The 24594-nt window shown below is 44.9% G+C and overlaps 1 protein-coding gene across 2 annotated transcripts in view; it reads right to left on the reverse strand.

Moving 5' to 3' along the window:
• Nucleotides 1-24594, reverse strand: part of Cd59 (CD59 molecule (CD59 blood group)) — a 31094-nt gene that overhangs the window by 3570 nt on the left and 2930 nt on the right. Inside the window, exons 1-3 of one of the 2 annotated variants that reach the window (XM_008851635.3) lie at nucleotides 9212-9297; nucleotides 8472-8550; nucleotides 1761-1862 (exon numbers count right to left, since the gene is read on the reverse strand). In XM_008851635.3, coding sequence (XP_008849857.1) covers nucleotides 1761-1862; nucleotides 8472-8532 — 163 coding nt within the window. In that variant the 5' untranslated portion in view covers nucleotides 8533-8550; nucleotides 9212-9297. Of the gene's footprint in view, nucleotides 1-1760; nucleotides 1863-8471; nucleotides 8551-9211; nucleotides 9298-24594 lie in introns of those variants that run through there. The other variant, XM_008851629.3, reaches the window with a different exon arrangement.

Consider the following 24594-nt stretch of genomic DNA (forward strand, 5'->3'; position numbering starts at 1 on the left):
TTTTTAAAAAAAGCTTAACAACTAAGTAAGAAACCATGGGATTTGAGAGCTGGAAGAAAGATCTTAGTTTCGCTCTACTTCCCCTCTTGTTCTCACTACTACCCAATATATACATGTTGTAAACACAATACAGGTGGAAAAGACCTGACTGGTGGCAGGACAGAGATCAGAAATCCTGCTAGAGTAAACACATATTTGACCTTTTAAAAAAAGCTTAACAACTAAGTAAGAAACCATGGGATTTGAGAGCTGGAAGAAAGATCTTAGTTTCGCTCTACTTCCCCTCTTGTTCTCACTACTACCCAATATATACATGTTGTAAACACAATACAGGTGGAAAAGACCTGACTGGTGGCAGGACAGAGATCAGAAATCCTGCTAGAGTAAACACATATTTGACCTTTATTCTCTCATTGGGAAATACATTTGACCAACAGACAGATAAGCAAGGAAAATTCTGGGTCCTCTGTGATCTATGTAATTAAGGATCCAGTGTTTAAGGAAGAAGTGACGATGATCTCTCTAAGAGCATTATTCCATTAGCAGTAAATTACCATGTTCTCCAGTGAAGGTGGAAGGTATTCCCCCTGCTGAATCAAGCACTTGGAACATAGGGCTTGGAATTTTAGCTGCATTCCAGGAATCGGTGTCAAAGTTACCAGATATTCCTGTTTATTTTTTATTTTCTTAAACAGGATACCTTTGATTGGTCCATACTTAACTGAAGGGTTTCTTCCTTTCTAGGTAGATTAATCTCTGTAGATTTTTCTGCACCTTTTTATGAGTTGATCTGACATGCTTACTCTTTTTGATTTTGACACAGAGAAGAATTTGTGGTAGGTGATATAAAAATGAAAATGCTCTTGAAGAGAGTTTTTATTCTTATCTCTTAGGGGTTTTATCTCATATACTAGACACTGAAAATGTTGTTGCTTCCCACTATCATAAATGACATGCATTCATCTGACATAGAGCGATAATCACTAAAAAAAGCGGGGGGGGGATATTTGATGATTTCCTTCCTCTCTCTACAATTTCCTAAATTCTACTTTAACAGGAAGTGGAGATTGCAAAGTTTAGCCAATCTGGAAAAGCAGATGAGATGGACTTATGCACGTCACATTCCACATCCTATTCTTATGAGCACCTGTTCTCTGAGGCCACCTAACCTGGATATTGCTGTTGCTTCTTGCACAAACAACCTTTTTTATCAGCCCTCTTGCCTGTTTATCATTTGAGCTCAGCTTGCGTCCTTTCAGAACTCTGTATGTACTAAATGCCTCATGGAATCAGACATAGATATAAACAGTCATTTGGGACAACCAAACGGGTTGGTCAAAGTTTTGATACATAGCCTTTCTTCATCTTTGCATCCTTGGTTCCTAGCTCAGGCTAGGAACACTGGCACACTGAAGGCCTCAAAACTTTGGGAGGCAAGTACCCTGTCACTGTGAAGAAGCCCGAGTTTTGGAATCAGATGGATTTCCATGTTCAAATCCTATGTTGGTTGCTTGACCCTAGCCTCAGTGAACCTCAGTTTTCTTATTTGTTATACATAAATAAAAGTCTGCCAAGACTTTGTAGTGTGAGAAACATTGAAATTGCTTTAAAGTATATAGAAAATGCTTAGTGTCTGGTACAGAGCTGGAGTTGATAAGTGGTAGTGATTACTTGTTCAATACAAATTGCATGAGAATTAGAAAGGACCGGGTTTCCCAGGTTCTCCACCTTCAGGAGACAAGAAACTCAGAGGCTCTTACCAGATACTGCAATAAGACAAGAATCAAGGTTCGGTGTACAGGAGGTATTCGTCTTGCATTGAGAAACTGGATTTAAGCAGTTATAGCACATGAGGCTAAAACCTAGAATCAGAAAGAAAGCCTATCAGGACCTGTTAAACCGGTATGGACTTAACTTAAGCCCTGGGCAGAAGAACAGACCTCACCACTGCCATTAGCATGGGGTGTGGTCAGTTCTTTCTTTTATGCATATACACTATCTATTGTAAGCACATGTACTCATACCCCAATCACTCTCTCTTGTCCTCCCTCCCACTGCTGCTGACCCTTCTCCCTAAACAATCCCCTTATTTTCATGTCTTTTGTGTTTGTATGACTCCCTGAGCTTAATCAGGGCTGCTTGCATGAGCATGGGCAGAGAAATCAGACATTTCCATGCCGTCTTACAGATACTAGTAGGCACCTCTCCAGGAATATGTCTATGAGTCTGTAACAGGTTCTCCAGATACCTCCCCACCCCAGACTTCAAGGAGGAAATGCTAAATCCCAGAGAAGCAGCAGCTCTCTCTATATCTGTCTCCAGTAGCTAGGTCCTCAGAGTTGATTCTGGGATCTTGGCTGACAGAGAGAAGGTAAAGAGCCCATCTGAGTTTGTAAAGCCAACTCCCTGGGTGTCTGGATTCCAAGAGAGTGAAAGGTGTCAAGGAACTTAGAGACCTCAGTCATGAAAGAGCTAAGGCACATCCCAGCTCCCTTTATCCAGTAGATACACCTAAGGTGCCTTTCCTCCATGGCTCCCCCACATTCTCTTGCTTCCTTACCCCCTTCCCCACTTCCCCATAGTGTGAGATGCTCCCCCTTCCTCCCCTTCCCTTGGGCTTCCTTGCTTTTCCAGGCAGTCTGAAATCCTCCCTCTCACTTTAGACCACACTCTCTCTGGTGTTAAATGCATCTTGTGGCCTCAAGGAACAATTTGTACCAAAGTGTCCTCTATCATATCCAAGACCTTTCAGTAATGTAAACCAAAGTTCCTGGAAGGAAGCTGCACCTTCAAGTAAACCTTCAGCAAGGCAGATTAACTGATTTAATGATTCAATGATTCTGGACAGTTTGCAATGTTGCAAGCCCAGAGTCTAATTATTTTGGGCCATCTTTTGGCCCTCTTAATAGCCATTTATTGCCCTCCTCTGTACTTAACATCTTCGTGACCATTGAGGTAAACGTACAAATGGGGCACTAGTCTTCCTTTGGAATGTACGAATAGAACACTAGTTTTCTAACCAAAAGGCTAAGAATACTGTCAGATAGCATCTGAGGTCTATAATAGAAGTTTCCCCATTTTGCTTTAAACTGCCTACTTAATGTTTCCACCAATGCATTTAAGAAGTGTCTTGATTTATGTCTTTCTTTGTTGTTACTATAAGAACTCATGTAACTGCTCCCACATTGAAACATGGAATTTGGAGGTAATCTAAATCTGTGTTCCTAGGCTCTAGGCACTCATATTTGGCTCCAGAATAAACTATCTCCTATCCCCTTTGAGGTGAGAGTTGTATTTTTTATTGACAGTACCTACCACAGAGGGGGAAAGCTACCCTAAATGTTAACACAAAAATGGGATATCACCTTTGCATTTGAATTAAGAATCCATTTTGGTGGCAGGACGACAACTGACTTTGGCAAGTCCTTGAATTATCCAAAGAAAAATGAGCTCAAACACAGACTTAAAAGACATGTTTTGTGGCAAAAGGAACATAGAAAAGATTGAGGAAAGTCAGGGGACTGAGAAGGTCAGTGTTGGTGCTGGCAAAAAGCAAAGGTAAAGATTCTTCAGTGATTTCACCAGTATGAGCATATGCATTTTTCATGAGAGAATTAATGAACTGTAAAACCTTTTTAAAAACAGGATGGACCTTGTGGTGGCTAATCTTGGTTGTCAGCTTGATACACCTGGGAAAAGGGAACCTTCGTGGAGGTATTTCCTCCATCAGAGTGGCCTGTGGGCATGTCTGTGGGGCATTTTCTTGATTGCTAATTGAAGCAGGAGGGCCTAGCCCACTGTGGGTAGTGCCATCCCTAGGCAGGTGGGCCTGGGTTGTATAAAAAAGGTAGCTTTAACATGAGCCAGGGAACAAGCCAGTAAGCAGTGTTCTTTCTCTCAATAATGGACTGTGATGAGGAAGTGTAAGCCAAATAAACGGCCCCCGCAAGTTGCTTTTGGTCATGGTGTTTATGGTATTTATCACAGCAACAGAAAGTAAACTAGGAACAGGCCCAGGTAAAAGTACAGAAGAAATTCTCACATTTCCAAATCCATCTAACAGAGCAATATGTGCCTATAATCATAGCACTTGGGAGAGGGAGGCAGGGAATCAGGAGGTTAAGCCTAGTATTGCCACAAAGCAAGTTGAAGGTCAGCCTGGGCTACATGTGACTCTGTCTCAAAAATCAACCAAACAAACAATCCATCTAACTTCAATAGAGATACTTCCTCCTAACCTTCAACTGGAAAGTGACTCATCTGTAATGTATTGACATATTAAACGGAAACTATCAAGAGAAAATAGGCTAACTGAAATTCTAGAAGGGTCTTCTAAGCAAGAAAATGCTCAACTAAATCATACCCTTATGGATTGATAATCAGTATTATCAATCCATATAATTATAATAAATTATAATCAATTTGGCAATACTTATTTGTGTAAAAAGACATTTTCAAAAGTTAAAAAAATGCAACCAATTTGGTGATAGAACACTAATTTTTGAATCCATATGCAAAATGTTAATCCCCCTACAAAATTCTATTCCATTCTGTGTATAATAGACATTATACACTGACAATTATTACACTGGAAATTTTGTCAATCAAAATCTTATAGAAATGTGTTTTCTCTCGTTATTTATATGAATGCTTTCCTTGATTTTTGCCTCTTGACTTGTAAAGCCTAAAATATTTACCATCTGACCCCTTAAAGAAAAAGCTTAAGACCTCTCAGATGGGTGCCATCTCTGAACTGCTTCCTACTAAAACAGGCCCTGGGTCAGAGGCACATACAGCCAAGGGCAAGTCAATAGGTATACACTAAACTCTTGTGGGGAAGGTAACTCAGTCAGAGCAGAGACATTAAACCTCTGTTTCCTATTCAAAAACAGAAAAACTGTCATTTTAATTCCTATGAGTTATTATTGCTAGGTAAACAAGGTTTTGCTGAATCATTTTTCCCTTCTTTGTTTTTACAATGACAAGGAAAAGATGAATTATAGTCAACATATGTGGTGAGAAGCTGAGGCAGGAGTTGGAAGGAAACCTCAATTCATGTGGAGATTTCCATGCCCAGTGCCAGAGAGACTGAGTGGTCTTCCTGCCCCTTGGCTTCTAACATGACATCAATATTTGGCAGTGAAAAGGTATTTTCAAAGATGAAATACAATCTCATAGAAGAATGTCATAATTAAACCAAGCGTGGGTTTGGGAACTCAACAGCTGACTTCTAATCCTAAAGCCAAAGCGTCAGTTTATCACCAGGGGACAAGAAGATTTTTCCAGAAGTTCAGATCTTCACTTTTGAGCACTGTCAGGAAGCAAGCTCTCTTTATCATTTCAATGCCTAACACTTGATTTACAGGTATGAAACCCCACTCACACAGGACCTTTTAATTCAGGAAGGTCCCAGTTTAACCCCTTGAAACACCAATTTTAAAAAAAAAGGGGCTTTCTATCTCTCTACAGGTAACAAGATCAGCACGTGGAGAGGTAAAATGAAGTACCCAAGGACACCCAGCCATAAAGTGACAGTGTCAAAACTAGCCCCCACCCTTGAGGGCATCAGACAGGTCTGCTCGCTCCCTCCCAATGTCAGCATTTGTTATATCAGGGGTGCCCCAGTGAGAAGGCCTAAGGATGCCATTTATCTACAGTCCCTTACCTGTGCCAGAGGTATATACATACAGATGAGAAACAGAATGGGAGAGGACAGTGTTACGCCAGCCTGGCTGTTTGAGGGCCAGTTTAAAAGCTCACTCATGGGGTGAATTGATCTACTGGTTAGAGCCAGCGCTCCTTTGTTTCATTGATAAACCTTTAGATGGAAAGGTCAAGGCCAATGCCAATGTTTGGACTTCTGTAGGGCAGAAATATCAGTAGCTAACATTCATTCAGTGCTTCAATGCCTGTACACCTATATGCCAGGCCCTTTCTAGAACCGTCATGAGTGGCAGGCTCAAGTAGCTTCATCCCTATTTTACATGAGAAAACTAAAGCGAAGATGTTAACTAAACTTGTTCAAAGTCACACAGTTACTCAGTGACAGAGCTGAGACTCTGTCAGACTGCCAGTTTAAAACTCAAGCTTGGTTTAACCAAGACATTTTCTACCTGCCCAATGTGGGGAAGAATACAGAGAGTAGATTTTGGAGGAGGATACACTCATAAGCCAATGGATGGTTGCTGCTGAGCTAGGACTAAGGAGGGCTTGACCCCCTGGGCCACCAGTTTCTGAACTATCCTTGCCCTAGTCCCTGAAGGGAGTTGGCCTGTCTCAACCACTGTAACAATAGGGAAACTTGTACTTCTTGATTTGCTTCATCACAAGGATCAAATGTCTTTTCCTGCCTGAGATGTTATTGCCTTTGACACACTGGTCTGTGTCAGGAAAATTCTCTTGAAGGCTCCTTAGGGTCTTAGTAACAAAGAAAGGCTTTCAGGCTTTCAGACTCTCTCACTATCTCTCTGTCTCTGTCTCTCTTTCTCTCTCTCAACGTCACACCCCAATTCTCTGAGAAAGGGGGCTAAGTATATCCCAGACCTGTGTCACAGGGCAGCTAATGGCCCCTGCTCTCAACACTGCTCCCTAGACAGATGTAAATGATTGTGATGAACAGGATTGTGATTACAATGACAGGAAATACAGTGAACAAAGAATTGAGAAAGAAATTGTGACAGAGGTGGACCACATTACCCTAACATCAAAGGCAAGGAAGGGAAGTGGGCAAGGAGGGAAGCCATAATTTTTCTTTTTCTCAGATAGGGAGAGAGGATAGAAAGTGCTCCCTTCAGCACTTCTACTGTCCAATGCACACAACAGCACCAGCTTCTCACAGGATGTGGAAGGAACAAAGGAGATAATGTAGCAGGCAGAATATGGGCGCTATGAATAACACTGCAATACTGCAGGGACCTTCAGTTTTCTACTGCTCACTGGGTTGCTTTCCCCCTAATCCCACTCCAAAAGGGAAAAAAAAAAAAAAAAGCCAGTGATGACTGGGTATTGTAAGAACAACATGACACAGGCAGAAAATAACATTTGCTCTTTAGAATAAAGCAAAGTAGCCTGGATGTCCCCATTGTTACAGGAAAGTCAGGATAACTTCCTGCAAGAGCCAAGTTAAGGGCGCCCAGCAATGGATGGCCCACAAGGGGTAGCCAAGGGAAGGGTAGGTAGCCTGGGAGTGGCCTTGGCCTATGGTGCATGAAAAGCAAGAATCTGGGGGCAGACACACTACTACACATTCTGACACACTACTTCTGGGTATTATTTCATAAGTTCTTAATCTTTTTGAACTCAATCTTTTCATTTGTACAATGAAGATAAGATTAGTACTTATTCCATGAGGTTGACATAAGGGCTAAATGATTAGCGATTAGTGATTAGCAGGTTAAGTGCTCTAAGCATTAGTTTATTTACGTCTTGTTGCCAACACCATGAATCCCTGTAGCTTAGGAAAATGGTGGGTAGAAGGGCTGAGCTCAAAGGCTCTTGATATCCTGGACCCAAACATGTTAGAACTCAGACCAGAGTGCTGCTCGGGCCATGTCACCTGCAGCAGTCTCTTTCTTCTGTAAAAGAAATAAGTCTACTACCTCTAGTTAGCTTTTAAGAATCCCTAACCCCAGGTGCCTGTGCCTGGATTCCAGGAGAAGGGCAGCCTCATCTCCGGTTCTCAGACTTGGGGGTGGGGGGCAAAAAACACTTGAAAGTTCACAGATCTCAGGTTCCCAGACTCGGCCAGGGGTGGGGTGGGAAAAACCATATCTTCTACATCAGAGACAGCCTGGCTGCCAGCTTATGCAGAGAAACCTTCCCCCTGAAACCTATAAGAAGAGACTTCTACTCTGCTTCATGGGCCTGAAGTCTCATCAGAGCCCCTGCTAATTTCTGTCTGTCTATCTACGGTCTTGATAACCCTAATACACTTCTTTTTATTTTTTTACTTTTTGGTCTTTTTGAGACAGGGTCTCCCAGTAGCCCCAGCTGGCCTGGAACTTTCTGTGTAGCCCAGGCTGCCCTCGAACTCACAGAGATCTGCCTGCCTCTGCCTCCCAAATGCTGGGATTAAAGGCATGCACCACCCACCCACTTGATAACCCCCACTTCTTACCCAAACAGATAAATACTGCCCACTGTCTCCCTTGAACTCTAAGATCTTTCAAAAAGGACCTGTGCAACATTCTAAGGATGACATCTGCTGGAGTCCCTAAGTAGAGTGTGGTAGATGGTCATGAAACAAACATCAGCTTTCTACCCCTGCAGATAACAGCCCTCTTATGGGGATGGGCTATACCTCAAGAAGGTGCCCCACCGATGGAAGCCCTAACATCAGAGTCGTCATACAAGCAGTATCTGAAACACTGGAAGGAAAGGAAACCGGCCAGTGGCATTACCTCAGACTCCCAGAGACACAAGAGAAAGGTACCTCATGGCCAAGGGCAGCCTAGATGGTCTGGATCACTCACCTGTGGAGCAGAAGACAGCTAGTATAAACAGGAACGGGACGAGCTCTCTTTGACTTCTCATTATGCCTGTCCACTGAACCTGGAAAGGACAAGAGGAGTTGTCACCACTCAACAAAAGGCCTCTGATTATCTCAGAAACTGAAAGCTAGGAGCTGAGGAGGCCTCAGGAAACACATGAAGGAGCTAACTGAGCAGGCAAGGCCAGGAAACTTCCAGGCCTAGGCTGCATAAACTAAGGGCTGCTCTTAGAAGGGTGGCACTGGTCCCCTCCTCTTGCCCCAAGTCCTCAGCCACTAAGAAATGCTCATCTTTGGTGAGAGGAACAGCTATTCAGGACTCAAAGCTCACCCAGCTCAATCAGTAACTCTGGACTCCACCCTAGCTCTAACTCTCAGGAATCCGTAACTCTTGGAAACTCCGCCCATACAAGCCTGTGTTCACTGCCACATAGTGGGAATACAACTCTCCTGGGCTAGAGCTGGGTTTGCTACCCAGTACCACAAAAAGAAAGAGAAAAAATTACTATCTTCCCCATAGGGGCTGTTTAGTCCCATGAAAATGGAAGAAAATTGATTTAAGTGATAATTTCAGTTGCAGCTGTGACTGGGCTGGAGCACCCTTGCCCCAGGCCAGGCCACTAAGTAAAGAAAGCCAAAGAGAGCCTCTGGAAGATACCAGAAGGCAGGCAGCAAAGGCTTGGCATGCCTTGGCATGCATGGAGGCTCTGGTGTCTCACTAACCTGTCTCTTCACTTTAGGGAAGGAAAGAGCTTCTGGATAATGTTGGTGAGTGTCCTCATCACAAAAGTGACCAGGTGGCTAGCAACAAGCGGAGGCGAGAAGCCTGAAATGCCCACAACGCTCCTTTCAGCCAACAAGGAAGTCAAGGAGCAGGTTTTGAAGCATCTTAAGTGGAAAACTTTGGAAGCAGATCTAAGAAGTGTCTCGACCTTCCTGTACCCCTGTGGACCCACCCTGAAACAGGGCAGTGACAAGTCACTTAAGCCAGGAGGATTTTACACACGCAGGGCTCTGGCCTGGCAGAAAGAGCGTGCTTGAGGCAGGGTGAGCCACCAGTGCCCTCAGTGTTAAGAATGCAGAGTTCTCTGAGGCTGTCAGGTCATCATCCTCATGTCTTTGAAGGTTACTCTGCTGACCAAAGGGAAGGTTGTAAAAACAAAAAAGGCAATGCCTACCATTGTCCCTTGAGTCATGCTGAGCTACCATGGGGTGTGTGTGTTAAGAACAGAGCCTGGCCCTGCCTTACAAGCAGAGTTCCACCCACTTCCTTCAGTGTAGTACCAGTTTCTACTTTGTTACTCATGCTTAGAAAATTCTGAATAGAAAGAATGATTCACAGGCTCAGGTTAGGCAGAGGTGGTACTGTTACAGAAAAATCAGAGACCAACAGGCAAAGTCAGGATAGGAGAGGGAGTTTCATTTCACACTAGTGGGACTGACCCATGGATCATTCCATAAAAAGAGTCCACCCATTGTTCAAGTTTTTTTTGGGGGGGGGGCTTTTATATTCAGGTGAGGAATGCAAGCAAAAGGTACTTAGCATATACATGATAAGTAAGTAAGGTAATAAAGGCTACAGGAATGCCAAAGCCTTGGAAAACAAAGACTTCTATCCTGAGTAAGAGGAAGATTCCTGTCCGCATTTCTATCTCCAGGCTTTTCCCACTCCAAAATTCTTAATTACCATCACATTGCAAAAATTTTTTGCATCTGATGTGCTCTTCTGTTTCCATTGTAGTGCCATAAAAAAAGAAAAGGCGCAGGCCTTTAATCCCAGCACTCAGGAGGCAGAGGCAGGCAGATCTCTGTGAGTTCAAGGCCAGCCTGGTCTACATAGTGAGTTCCAGGCCAGCTGGGGCTACTGGGAGACTCTGTCTCAAAAAAGACCAAAAAAGAAGAAAGAAAGAGAAAGAGAGAAAGAGAGAAAGAAAGAAAGAAAGAAAGAAAGAAAGAAAGAAAGAAAGAAAGAAAGAAAGAAAAAGAAAAGAAAGAAAAGAAAAGAATTGCAAGGGTCCTCAGGGTGTTGAGCTGAAGACCTCAAATAGGCCTCCTAGCTCTCAGACACTTCCTGAAAGTGAAGAAGGCCTGCTGGGTCAAGCATCACCAGTGGAAAGGTATCAGGTCTGCAGGAGCTTCTGACACCAGCAGACTTCCCTTAAACAATCTGTGACACATATATCACCAAGGTAACACAGGATCTCTTATCCAGAACTGCTCTGTGATGAAGTTGGTGATGAAGTCACTGGAGGGAAATGACAGGGATGAAAACAAAGGCCTGGCAATAGCTTGAGTCCACTTCTGAGGCTTTTGAACAAAGCCTCAATTGCTCTGACTCTGCTCTGGCCGCATACTTGCTGTGTGTTACCTCTGGCCTCCATCCTTTATTTTAAAAATGTGGGATCTGTTTTACGTACTGCAAGCCACAATGCCTAGCCAAAGAAGGTAGTAAAAAAGAAGAAAAAGCAGCCACTGAGACTGAGAAGTCACAGGGTTCCCAGGAAGAAACTGGGCAGGAATGTGGTGGTAGAAGGGGGCAACCACCATTAGCATCAGGTGAGAGAGGTAAACATTGTGGAGTGAATGAATAGAAGAGCTTTCAGCCCCAAACCCTAGGTAGCCCTCAGCTTCCTGGGTAGCATGGGTGAGGGGTGGGGCAAGTGTTAGCTTCTGTTTCCTTTGTCTGATTGGTTGTCACCATTAGTTCTTTTCTCCTTTTTAAAAAATTAATTTCGGGCTAGCGAGATGGCTCAGTGGTTAGAGCACTGGCTGCTCTTGTAGAGGACCGAGGTTTGAGTCTTAGCACCCATGTGGTGGCATTGTATGACATAGGTGCACTTACACACATGCAGGCAGTACACTCATACACATACAATAACAATATTTTTTAAAAATTTAAATTTATTCTTTGACAATTTCATATATGATGTATTTTGATCATATCCATCTACCACTAACTCCCTTCAAACCCCCCTAGTAACCCTTTCTCCCTCCCATTTTCATGTCCTAATTTTTGTTGTTATTAATTAACCCCTTGTGTCCAATTAGTGCTCTCCATATGTGCCTGGTCTCCAGTAGTTTCTATGGAGGCTGCAGGAGGACAAGCGCTTAGAAGGAAATGGTCTTGTGTAACAATGCCAGACCAAAGACCACAATGCCAGAACAAAGACCAGACTGTTCAGATTTAAAACAAACAAAACCCAGGTCTTTGCTAACCACCGTTATCATGTTTCCAAGAGCAGAGCAGCATGCTCATAAGGGGAGAGGCAGAAAAAGAAATAGAGACTGGCTGGAAGCTGCTTTGTGCCCCCATCCTGCCCGCCACCCTCCAACCCACCCCCATACCCCCACACTTTTATTTTTTTGAGACTGGAGGCTTGGAACTCACAGAGTTAAACCTTCTTCTGTCTCCCCTGTACTGGAATTAAAGACCTGGACCACCACACCCAGCAAGTCTCTCCTTAATTACCAGAAACAGCTGTTGCCTGGGGTGGTGGCCCAGGCCTTAACTCCAGTCAGAGGCAGGCAAGTCTCTGCAAGTTCTACTAGGCCAGCTGGGGCTACATAATGAGTCCCTGTCTCCAAAAAAGGAAAAGAGCCCAAAGTCATTCTGCGAAAAATCCATAGAAAAAGATGGGTATGTCTATTGGGAAATACCATTTGAAGTTGTAGAAAACACACTTGAAGGCAGCCTTGGGAGGTAAGGACATATTTTCTGGGTGGTTCATTAACTTCTCTCTAAAGTGAAGTCTTTAATGGAAACTTTTCTTTATAGAATGAAGGAAAAAGTTGAGGCTATACAAACACTGATCAAAAAAGCAAAAATTTAGTAGCATGCAGGTCCAAAACAAGGAGATGAGTAGATTGGGGACTGTTCCATGCTGGGAATTTGACAGCCATGAAGAGAATTAGGTACAGAAGTCTGCCGGGTTTGGTTTGGTGTTTTTTTTTTGTTTTTTTTTTTTTTTTTAATGGGCATGCATGAGTCTATTGCTTGCTTATATGTAAGTGCACCCCTATTGTGAAATGCCTATTGATAGGTGAAAAGTCGGCACCATCTGATAGGTAAAAAGTTGGTGGAGAATGAGCGAATGGATGATGAGGTACCGAGGCACAGCTAAAACTCCATCAAAATAGGGTTTATTAGCAAAGGAACACATGGGACAGATTCCCTTCTGGGCAGGGAAAATGTCTGCCCGGGTCTTGAGCTGGGGTCTTTTTAAAAGGGAGGCTTCTGCTTCGTGCAGAAGGCGGGAAGATGTATTTTTTTTAAAGTTGGGGGGGGGGCGGAGTGGGAGAGCAGGACTGTTAAAACCTGTCCTCTTTAGAGATCAAAGGGGAAGCCTGCTGTGTTGGCCAAACAGTGGAGAAAAGTCTGCTTCTCTTGACTTCAAAGTCTAAGGTGCTTATCAGCTAGGTTCCCTTTTCTCAGGAGTATGAGAAGTCCTTGGGATCCTGTTGGTGAGGGGGCAGGGCTATCTAGACCTTAACACCTATGAAGATCAGAAGAGGGCATCGAATCCCTCCATGTGGGTGCTCTTAACCACTGCACCATCTCTCCAGCCCCAAAAGCCAGTTTCAAAATAGCTATAGGAGGACTGGGGCTACTACGTTGTAGAGTACTGGTACAAAAAAAAAGAAAGAAAAGCTATAATTGTATTACCTTTTCTCTAAAAAATACAGATATACATGCTACATTAAAATGTTTTGAATATCACATCAACTTTTTTTCTGAACATTTTAGAACATGTGTTTATTAACAGAGAGATAAAATTATGGGCAGTTTGTTTATATTTAAGTTTTTTTTGTCTAACAACACACAGAAAAATCTCTCAGCACACAGAATTATTCCAAATGTACTTATGCTTCATTTGTAGTTTTTAATTTTTCTATTACTCTACACTATTAGATATAAAAATCATATAATGGCTCTCAAAATTTGCTACTCTGATGTAAAAAACGTTTCATACACACACACACACACACACACACACACACACACACACACACACAATAATAAATATTTAAAGACTGCCTGTCTGAAAACATTTATTTTAGTCAGGTTCCTATATTTGTGAAAAATGAAACCTGGATGATTTTCTAGTAATACTAAAAGTAACATTGTATTTTAATATAAATTTATCTCCAATGTATATAACATTGAAATAATCAAATCCTCTGGACCTAATTTGTAAAGAGGTTAATAATAATTTCTTATGAAATTTCAGCAGGACCTAGTGTCACAGCCTGTAATATGAGCCACTTGGGAGGCTGAGGCAGGAAGATCACACATCCAAGGCTTGCCTGAACTACAGAGTAAGTTCAAGGGCAGCTTGGGTACCTTATCTCAAAATTAAAAAGAAAAAAAAAAATTTAAGGACTGAGGATATATTTATCAGTGGTAGAGTACTTGCCTGCCAAGTAATACCAGAGACCCTGGGTTCAATCCAGTAATACACACACACACACACACACACACACGACTTTTTTTTTTGTCTTTTTGAGACAGGGTCTCCCTGTAGCCCCAACTGGCCTATGTAGACCAGGCTAGCCTGGAACTCACAGAGATCCACCTGCGTCTGCCTCCTGAGTGCTGGGATTAAAGGCATGTGCCACCACGCCCAGCTGACTTTATAAATTTTAATACAGACTAGAATGTCATGTGGCAACTTAAGAGGTAAACAAGTAGACTAATGCACACACAATCCTACAGTCCTAGAATTTACAGTCCCAGGCTCAGACCTGTAAGAGACATAAGTATCATCAATCTTTTATGTCAAACACTCTAAAACTTTATTTTATGACAAAGAATTCAAATCTTTTAATTTCTCTCACTTTGTAAGACTAGTATGCACAAAGATCCCGCTGAATTCCTGGAAGTTGATGGTCTGGAATGGCCACCCCACCCCACCCCGTGCCCCTTTTCCTTCGTGTCTTTTGTGCCATTCTTTTTAATATTTTATTTTTTATTTTATGTGTATGAGTGTATTGTCTGCATGGATGTAAGTGCACCTGTGTCATGCAATGCCCATGGATGGACGGAGGTCAGAAGAGGGGTTGGATCCCCTAGAACTGGAGTTATGGATGGTTATTAGCTGTCATGTGGGTGCTTCAAACTGAACCCCGGTCCTGTGCAAGAACAGCCAATGCTCTTAAACTGCTACGTCATCTCTCCAGCCCCATTTGTGCCATTCTTTTAAAACCACTCAACCTCAAAAGGCTGTGAGTGAAGGATCCAGGTCACATTGGCTCCATTTCTTAGCAGCCTCCATCTTGTCAGTCTTAAGTCTCTGTTCCTAAAAACTGTAAGTCTCCTTTGCCCCATACTATGGGCTAAGATTAGGCAAGCCTGGGCATGCCTTACTTATCTGAGTCTAACAGAAACCAACTGAAATTCCTGACCATAAAAGGGCATCCAGAGGCCGATAGGGGCACCCTACCGTAAAAGGAAAAATTGAGACATTCCAGGCGTCTGACCATGACTATAACCAATGAAATCTGCCCCCGTACAAGGAATTCAGAGTTATCCAATCAATTCAAAGGTTGCCCAGTTGGCATGGGCTTTTTCAAGAGTACCCAATAAAAACCCCCATTCATTGCTGATTGGGACGGGACTCCATTCTTTGGCTCCTGGAGTCTGTGCCTGACTGGTCATTCAAAAATTGGAATGCTTTTCAATAAAATTTTCTAAATTTCGAAAATTTCAAAATACTGGTGGTCTCCAATCATTCCCGAACCTTGGGCCCAACATTTTGGAGGCTCATCTGGGTTTGGGAATATTGGACAGACCCCCTTTTCTGGGAAGCATGCTCATCTGCTGGCCGGCTTCCGTGAGTTTTCCTCTGGTTTCTGTTTCTGGTGTCCAGACAATCTGGGGCTCACGGGAGGACCAGGCGGACGTGCTATTGGTCTCAGAGCCGGAGGAGTCTGGGGGACGCTCTGACTCCTCTCTTGGTAGGGGATGCAGGGGATATTCTGGCCTGGCCCCCTTTGGAAAAGGAGCAGTCTTTTTGACTGACTCCGCTGGCTGCAAAATCTTTCTGCCAGTTCAAGGAGAGCTTCCTTCTTTGGTTCTCTCTGCTTACTTCTTGTAGTTTCGTTTTTGTTACAGTGTGATTCTCTTGTTACTGTTTGCCTTAATACCTTCTCTCCTATTCTTCCTTGAGATCTTTCTCAAGATGTGTCAACAGGTTTCCTCTATGCCTCTTGACCTAGTCCTTGACCATTTCTCAGATTTCCAGAAGGCTGTTTCCATGATGTCTGGACTACGTGTCAAGCCCCGCCACCTGAGGACCTTCTGTTCCATTGAGTGGCCCTCCTTTAAAGTTGGCTGGCCCTCAGAGGGCTCTTTTTTTGACTTAACTCTCATTTACAGGGTGCATGAGGTTGTCTTTGGCTCTCCAGGACACCCAGACCAGATCCCCTGTATCTTAGGCTGGCGTTATGTGGTCACAGACCCTCCCGAATGGCTGAAACCTCACCTTCTTCCCCCAGGTTCAAAAGCGCCAGTCACTCTTCTCTCTTTGAAGGAACCAAGGGGCCCTCAAAACCTCCAGTGGCCCCCCCCCCCCCGTCGGCCCGGAGGAAGAGCTCCTCTTTCCACCTCCCTATGCTCTGGCCGCACCCCTGGGGGGCCAACATCCGGAGGGCTCTCCACCCCCTGAAGCGGACCACAAGCCCAGCAGCCCCCCCCAACCCCAGAGGAGGAATGAGAGGACCTTCCCTCTCCCTCCTTGGCCTCAGGCCCTCACCTCTCCCGGCCAGAGCCCACTGCACAGTCGATCTCGGGGAGGGTAAAGAATTGTACGAGCTTTGACACTGAGGGAAGTCGCCGCCCCCCCCCCCACATGGACGGGGTGACCCCCCCCAGCTTACTTCCTTTTTTCTATGAGCAGCCTCTATAACTGGAAGTTGCAAATTCCCTCCTTCACAGAGAAACCACAGGCTCTAATCAGCCTCTGGACACTGTCCTTTTCACCCACCAACCTACTTGGGATGATTGTCAGCAGCTGTTGCAGGTCCTTTTTACCACTGAGGAGAGAGACCAGATCAAATGGGAATGCTGTCGACTGGTCCCGGGAGATGACGGGCGACCCACTGACAATGAGGACCAGATAGCTGCTTCCTTTCCCTTACCTGGCCTACGAGAGGATGGGACTACAACACGGCTGAAGGTAGGGAGCACCTGAAGGTCTATCATCAGGTTCTAATGGAGGGTCTCCGGGCTGTGACGAGGCGCCCCACAAATTTATCTAAGGTCAGTCAGGTAATACAGGAAAAAACAGAACCACCAGAAGCTTACCTAGAATATCTCCTAGAGGCCTATAGGACCTACACCCCCTTGAACCCAGAAACACCAGCAAACCAAATGGCAATTAATACGGCCTTTGTAAACCAGGCAACTCCTGGCATCAAGAGAAAGCTCCAATGCCTTGAAGGATTTGAAGGTAAAAATCTAACAGAATTGGTAGCAGTGGCTAATAAGGTGTATAACAATAGAGAGACCCTGGAGGAATGACAAACGAAGGGGCTCACAAAAATTCTCCTTACTGAAAGGGAAAAGCCTCCACACCCAAGGTTCAAGGCCCAGATGACTGGAAGCCACCCCCACACTGGGGAAGTAGGGAAAGAGCTCCTCTTAAAAAAGATCAATGTGCTTATTGCAGGGAGTTGGGGGCATTGGAATGTCCCCTCAAGAGGCAGGGAAAACGGCCCAAGGTCCTGGAGCTGATAGAGGACTGAGGGGGATGGGGCTCAAGGACCCTCCACCACAAGTCCTGGGTAACTCTACAGGTGGAGGGATGACCAATTGACTTCCTGGTCAATACAGGGGCACAATATTCAGTTCTAAAGAAGCCTATGGGGAAGCTGACCAACAAATTCACCTGGATCCAGGGGGCTACTGGGATAGCTCAACACCACTGGACCACAAAACAAACAGTAGACTTGGGGAATAAGAAGATCACTCACTCCTTTATGGTAGTCCCTGAGTGCCCCTACCCTCTGCTAGGCCGAGACCTCCTAACTAAAATGAAGGCCCAGATTCATTTCATGGGGGATGAGATAACAGTTATTCCACAATCGGAATGTCATGTTCTGTGCTTAAACTTAGAAGAATACAGACTATTTCCCCCCACTGGTTTCTGAGCCACCTCCTCTCCTAATTAGCCTCCAATTATACCTGGCGTATGGGCAGAAACCAACCCGCCTGGGCTGGCAAAACAGAGACCTCCTGTGGTCGTGTCCCTGAAGGCTGGAGCGCAGCCAGTCAGGATAAAGCAGTATCTTATGACCCCAGAGGCAAAAACAGGGATAACAAAGCACATTAACTGGCTCCTAGAGTAGGAATTCTGATACCCTGCCAGTCCCCATGGAATACCCCTCTATTGCCAGTCAAAAAGCCAGGGACCGATGACTAGTGACTGGTCCAGGACTTAAGGGAAGTCAACCAGAGGGCAAAGGACATCCACCCTATGGTGCCCAACCCTTACACCCTCTTGAGTTAGTTGAGACCAGACCTTAAGATGCATACAGTATTAGACTTGAAAGATGCTTTTTTCAGCCTGACACTTGCAACCAGCAGCCAACTGCTCTTTGCCTTCGAATGGTATGACCCAGACCAAGGGCTCAGCAGCCAGCTCACCTGGACCAGGCTGCCCCAAGGGTTTAAAAATTCTACTATCTTCAATGAGGCACTCCATCAGGACCTCCGTGAGTATCAGGCCTCCCACCCCACTATAAGCCTCCTCCAATACGTAGATGATCTCCTGATAGTGGCTTCAGATAAAATTACTTGTGAAGAGGCAACCAAGGACCTGTTGCAGACACTAGACCAGCTTAGATACAAGGTATCTGCTAAGAAGGCCCAACTGTGTATGAAGCAGGTAACATACTTGGAATATGTCTTAAAGGATGGCCAATGCTGGCTCTCCCAGGCCAGAAAACAGACCATCTTGGGCATTCCTACCCCAAAGACCCAGAGACAACTTCAGGAATTCTTGGGATTGGCTGTTTTTTGTAGACTTTGGATTCCTGGGTTCACAAAAATAACCAGACCCTTATATGAGGCCACTAGAGAGAGGAGAACTCCTTCCAGTGGACTAAGCAACAGGACATAGCCTTCCAAACCATCAAAGAGGCTCTCCTGAAGGCCCTGGCATTGGCCCTCCCTGATATTAACAAGCCTTACCAGCTGTTTGTTGATGAGAGGCTGGGAGTAGCAAAGGGAGTCCTGACCCAACAGTTGGGGCCCTGGAAATGGCCAGTGGCCTATCTGTCCAAAAGACTAGACTCGATGGTGGCCGGATGGCCCATCTGCCTTCGCATCATTGCTGCCACAGCACTGATGGTTATGGATGCCTACAAACTGATTTTGGGGCAGCCCTTGACCATTACTACTCCTCATTCTATCGAGGGAGTCCTCAAGAACCCACCAGACCAGTGGATGAGTAATTCCAGAGTGACTCATTACCAGGCCTTGCTCCTCAACCCACCCCACATAAGGTTCCTACCCTGCACATAACTCAGCTACCCTACTGCCAGAACTGGACACAGAGGTCATGCATGATTGAATTGAAATCCTGCATCAAATTCATGGAATCAGATGGGACTTGACTGACATGCCATGGAAGGACCCGGATGACACCTTCTACACTGATGGCAGTACCTTCATCTGGGAAGGAACCAGGTGTGCGGGGGCAGCAGTAGTCACCCTGACTGAGACCATATGGGCTACTGCCCTACCACCTGGGACTTCAGTCCAGAAAGTGAACTAATTGCCTTAACCAAGGCCTTAGAATTGGGAAAGGACAAAACTGTTAACATCTATACAGATAGCTGCTATGCCTTTGCCACAGCTCGTGTCCATGGGGCCATTTATAAAGAAAGGGGCCTACTTACAGCAGAGGGAAAGACTATTAAAAATACAAGAAATCCTGTCCCTGCTCTCTGCTCTCTGGTTGCCTTGAAAGTTTGCTGTCATCCACTGTCCTGGACACCAGAAGGGGGACTCTCCCAAGGCTCAAGGAAATAGGAGGGCAGACCAGGCTGCCAAGGAGGCAGACTTACAAACTGTAAGCTTGATGGTAACTCTGCCACTTCCCACGTAGCCGGACCAACTAACTTATTCAAAGGAAGATGATGACAATTTTGCCTCCTTGCCTCATACAAGGACCAGAGAAGGATGGCAGTACACCTCAGACAGCCAGATAATTCTACCCCAGGAATTGGCCACGACCCTGATTCAAGGACTCCATTACGGGACCCATCTGGGATGGAGGAAACTAAAGGAACTTTTAACCCCATATAAGATTTTCAATTTACAACCCTTGATAGAAGGTTGCTTGGCCAAGTGCATTTCCTGCCAGGCCACTAATCCCCGAAGGGCAAATGGTCCCTTGGAAAAAAGATAAAGAGGAACTTTGCCTGGAGCCCATTGGGAGGTGGATTTCACTGAAGTAAAACCAGGCATGTATGGTTATCCCTATCTCTTAGTGTTTGTAGATACTTTCTCAGGTTGGGTAGAAGCTTTCCCCACAAAAGGGGAAACAGCATCAGTGGTGATCAAAAAGATTTTAGATGAACTAATCCCAAGATATGGCCTACCCTCAGTCATAGGATCAGACAATGGACCTGCATTTGTCTCTAAGGTAACACAGGGACTGTTAAAAGAATTGGGGACAAATTGGAAACTGCATTGTTCTTATCATCCCCAGAGTTCAGGTCAGGTAGAAAGAATGAATCGGACCCTTAAGGAGACCCTGACTAAATTAACCTTGGAAACTGGCGAGGACTGGGTGGGCCTCCTTCCTTTTGCCTTATACCGGGTTAGGAATACACCTTACACATATGGTTTAACCCCTTATGAAATCATGTATGGAAGACCCCCCCCCATTACTCCCTAAGTTACCCTCTGATGTCATAAATGAAATGTCTGAATTTCAATTTCTTAAGTCTATCCAGGCACTGCAGACAGCCCAGGATAAAATCTTCCCCTTGTTGAGACACGTATACAAGCTACCCCCAATCTGGCCCCATCAGTTTAAGCCCAGGGACCTTGTCTGGGTCAAATGACATCACAAGGAGACCCTTGGCCCCCAGTGGAAAGGACCCCATACCGTGATCCTGACTACACCGTCTGGGTCAAATGACATCACAAGGAGACCCTTGGCCCCCAGTGGAAAGGACCCCATACCGTGATCCTGACTACACCATCTGGGTCAAATGACATCACAAGGAGACCCTTGGCCCCCAGTGGAAAGGACCCCATACCGTGATCCTGACTACACCGACAGCGGTGAAGTTAGATGGTATCAAGACCTGGGTTCATCATAGTCATCTAAAACCAGTGCTAGACGGACACTACGATCCTGACGAGATGGAAAATCACCAGCCTACCAGACAATCCATTCAAAATAAGACTTACCGCTGTACATGGAAACTAGTTCTCGTTGTCTCCCTTGTTCTCCCCTCCTTTGGTCATTCACAGGGGTCCCATTGGGAGCTATTAATCCATTATGTACATTGAGCTGTGGCAGGCTTGTTTACTGAGTTTGTGTTTTGCATACCAGTACCTAATCTGCCAAGTCAGGAGGAATGTGTTTATATGGTGGAGCTCAAAACAAGTATTTGACCACTCCTTGACCCTCAGATACAGGTGGGAAAAACAGCTGTTGAAATTAATTGAGTTAAGATCTCTGATATTCTGTATAAAAAGGTGGAGCTAAAATAAACCGGGACTGCAGTCTCTACTGACAGTCCTCCCAAGTATCTTTTCTGTCTCTTGTTTTTTCTTTCAATCCTCACTCCCCCTTTCAGGTACTGTCCGTCTTGGCCACTGGCAACATGGACCCTCAGCAGTACTGCTACCGGGAAGGCGGTGACCTCTAAATCTAGCCTGGCACTGATCGGGACCTGGTATCCAGATCTTCACTTTGACCTATGTGATCTCCTTGGACAGGACTGGGATATGGCCACATATGGATGTGATCACCCCATGCCCCACAGCACTCTCCGTAAACAGCGATTTATGTATGCCTGGGAAACAATGCTAAGGACAAACGGGGGAATGGGGCGGGGCTGCTGACTATTTCTGCACCTCTTGGGATTGTGTTTCCATGGGTAGTATTAATTGGAACCCACCAGTTAAAGATGACTTAATCCAAGTAAGTAGGGCCCTAGGGTCTGATTCCCCCAGACTCATAAGCCCCCCGGGGCTATCCCAAGTCCCGGGAATCGGATTTGCTGATACCAGACATTTGATGAAGGGGCCATGCTTAAGTTCTAGATGCAATCCTATAATTGTAAAATTTACTCCCCTGGGGAGAGAGGTCATTCGACAGACACTATGGTTAAATGGGATGACGTGGGGAATGAGATTACACGTCAACCAACAGGATCCTGGAACCCCGTCTTCCATCCGATTACACGTTGGACCCGACACAGGGACCCCAATTGGCCCCCTGTCCCATAAAGATTCTTTAAACATCCTACCACAGGCCCCTAGCAATACTCCTACTACCCAGGCTCCTCCTTCCAAGGCTCCTACTACCCCCTGCCCCCCGCCAATTAGGCGACAGGGACCCCTGACCATTCTAGATGCTTTTTTTTTACCATTTTAAATCTCACTGACTCTAAACTAACCCAGAGTTGCTGGTTCTGCCTAGACCCCAGGCCCCCTTACTACGATGGTATAGCTGTTCTGGGCACTTACTCCTTCATCCCTGATGTGACTCATTGTAGGACAGGCCCTCACCCTAGTCTATGGACAGGGCTTATGTGTTACTTCTAAAGGGGGAGAGATCCCCCCCACCAACATCTCTGTAACTCTAATTCTAGCCTCATTCTAAATATTTCCCACCCATACATTGTTCCCCCCACTAACACCTCGTGGGCTTGTACTTCAGGGATTGCCACCTGTCTTCACTCCTCGGTACTTGAGCAAACGGGGGACTTCTGTGTGGTAGTACAGCTAGTCCCCCACCTTTTCTTAAAGGTCAGATCTAGAATTAGAGGCTTAGGTCACCAGATGGGCCCGGCCACGCAGAGAAATAGCCACAGGAGTTATATAGTTCTCTCCACCCTTTTAAGAGTAGGAGTCTCTGCTGAAGTGCCTTGGCTCTTATTTTATAGGACCGTAATTATCAAGCCCTCCGAACAGCAATAGATACAGAGCTCCGTAGCTTGGAAAGCTTAATTAAACATTTAGAGGAGTCTGTATCCTTATTAGCTGAAGTTGCCTTGCAAAACAGGAGGGGTCTAGGTCTCCTCCTACTAGAAAAAGGGGGGTTATGTGCTGCTTTGTGTGAAGGATGTTGCTTTTATGTTAACCACTCAGGTGTAATCAGACAGTCTCTAGCCGAGGTCCGCAGATGCCTAAAAGAATGGGAGGATGCTAGGCTCCAGCAACAAAACTGGTATGAGTCCTTATTCACATGGTCCCCATCATGAACTACACTTACTACAGCACTGGTGGGGCCCCTGATAATACTCTTGATTGCCCTTACATGTGGGACATGCCTGATAAATGCCCTCCTCAGGTTCATAGGGACCCGGCTCTGTACTCAGTACAGCCCAGTGGCCCAGGAAACTGCAAAACATCTAGCTTTTGTATAATTGCTTGCTTGCTATAGTTTAAAGATTTAACCCATGTTACAACTCAAGGGGGAAATGAAGGATCCAGGTCACAGTAGCTCCATTTCTTAGCAGCCTCCACCTTATCAGTCTTAAGTCTCTGTTCCTAGAAACTGTAAGTCTCCTTTGCCCCATACTGCAGGCTAAGATTAGGCAAGCCTGGACATGCCTTGCTTATCTGAGTCTAACAGAAACCAACCAAAATTCCTGACCATAAAAGGGCATCCAGAGGCCGATAGGGGCACCCTACCGTAAAAGGAAAAATTGAGACATTCCAGGCAGCTGACCATGAGTATAACCAATGAAATTTGCCCCCATACAAGGAATTCAGAGTTATCCAATCAACTCAAAGGTTGCCCAGTTTGCATGGGCTTTTTCCAAGAGTACCCAATAAAAATGGCTGGACTCCATTCTTTGGCTCCTGGGGTCTGTGCCTGACTGGTCGTTCAAGAATTGGAATGCTTTTCAATAAAAATTTTCTAAATTTCGTATTTTACTGGGTCTCCAATCATTCCTGAACCTCTGACCCAACAGTGAGGTTAAATCCCAACCAGGAAAAGACACTGCACTTCGGGTTAGACTAAAACCAACCAAATTTCCTGCTCAGTGTGCATGCTTCCCTGCTTTACCTTCTGATCATAAGTAAAGTTTTGCCTCATCCAGCAACTTTAATTCGAGTTGGCACTATCTTTCTTTGTAACCCCAAACTTATTTCTAGAAGACCTGACCTGAAATAACATTTTTAGTCAAGATGCCATGTTTCTCAATTTCTTCCAATGTATCAGGACAGAAAAACAGCTGTTGAAGCCGGGAGAAATGTTGAAGAACCAGGGATGTTCTGTATGAAAAAGTGTATCTGAGACAATTATTTTTCAATAACTACAAGGGCTGCAGAGGAAGAGAGGTTATTCTACATATTTTCCTAAAACAGGATTAGGATTAATGAGGGATGCATCTGAATTTTCTAAGCAAGCATTCTGCCAACTGAGCCACAGTCTCAACTCTGCATTTTGGATTTCCTAAATAATGCCAATCCCTACCTGCCTTGCCATATGTGGAGTACTATGCAAAGTGACAGCACATCAGAAAGCGTTCCTCTAAGGAAGGCAAAATGTTCCCCATCCATTGTTTAGACAATGGAGGTCACAGAGCAGAGATGCTGTGAGAAAGATTCCTTTATAAGACAGTTAAGAGATAAAAACAGGCCATCTTACCAACAGGATGGCTCAGCAGGTAAAGGGGTGCTTGTTGCCAAGCCCCTGAGGACCTGAGTTCAATCCCTGGAGTCCATATGGTGAAAGGAAAGAACTAACTCCTGCCAAGTTGTCCTCTGGCCTCCATATAGGTGCTGTGGTATGTACATACCCACAAATAAACAAATGTAATTTAAAAATTTTTGAAGAGGCAAAAACAAGACTGTTGTAGTAAAAAAATCTTTCTACAATAAATCTAATACTGATAGCTACTTGTTGCCA

Source organism: Nannospalax galili, unplaced genomic scaffold, assembly GCF_000622305.1.
Source record: "Nannospalax galili isolate Female #2095 unplaced genomic scaffold, S.galili_v1.0 scaffold11, whole genome shotgun sequence".
Lineage (NCBI taxonomy): Eukaryota > Metazoa > Chordata > Mammalia > Rodentia > Spalacidae > Nannospalax > Nannospalax galili.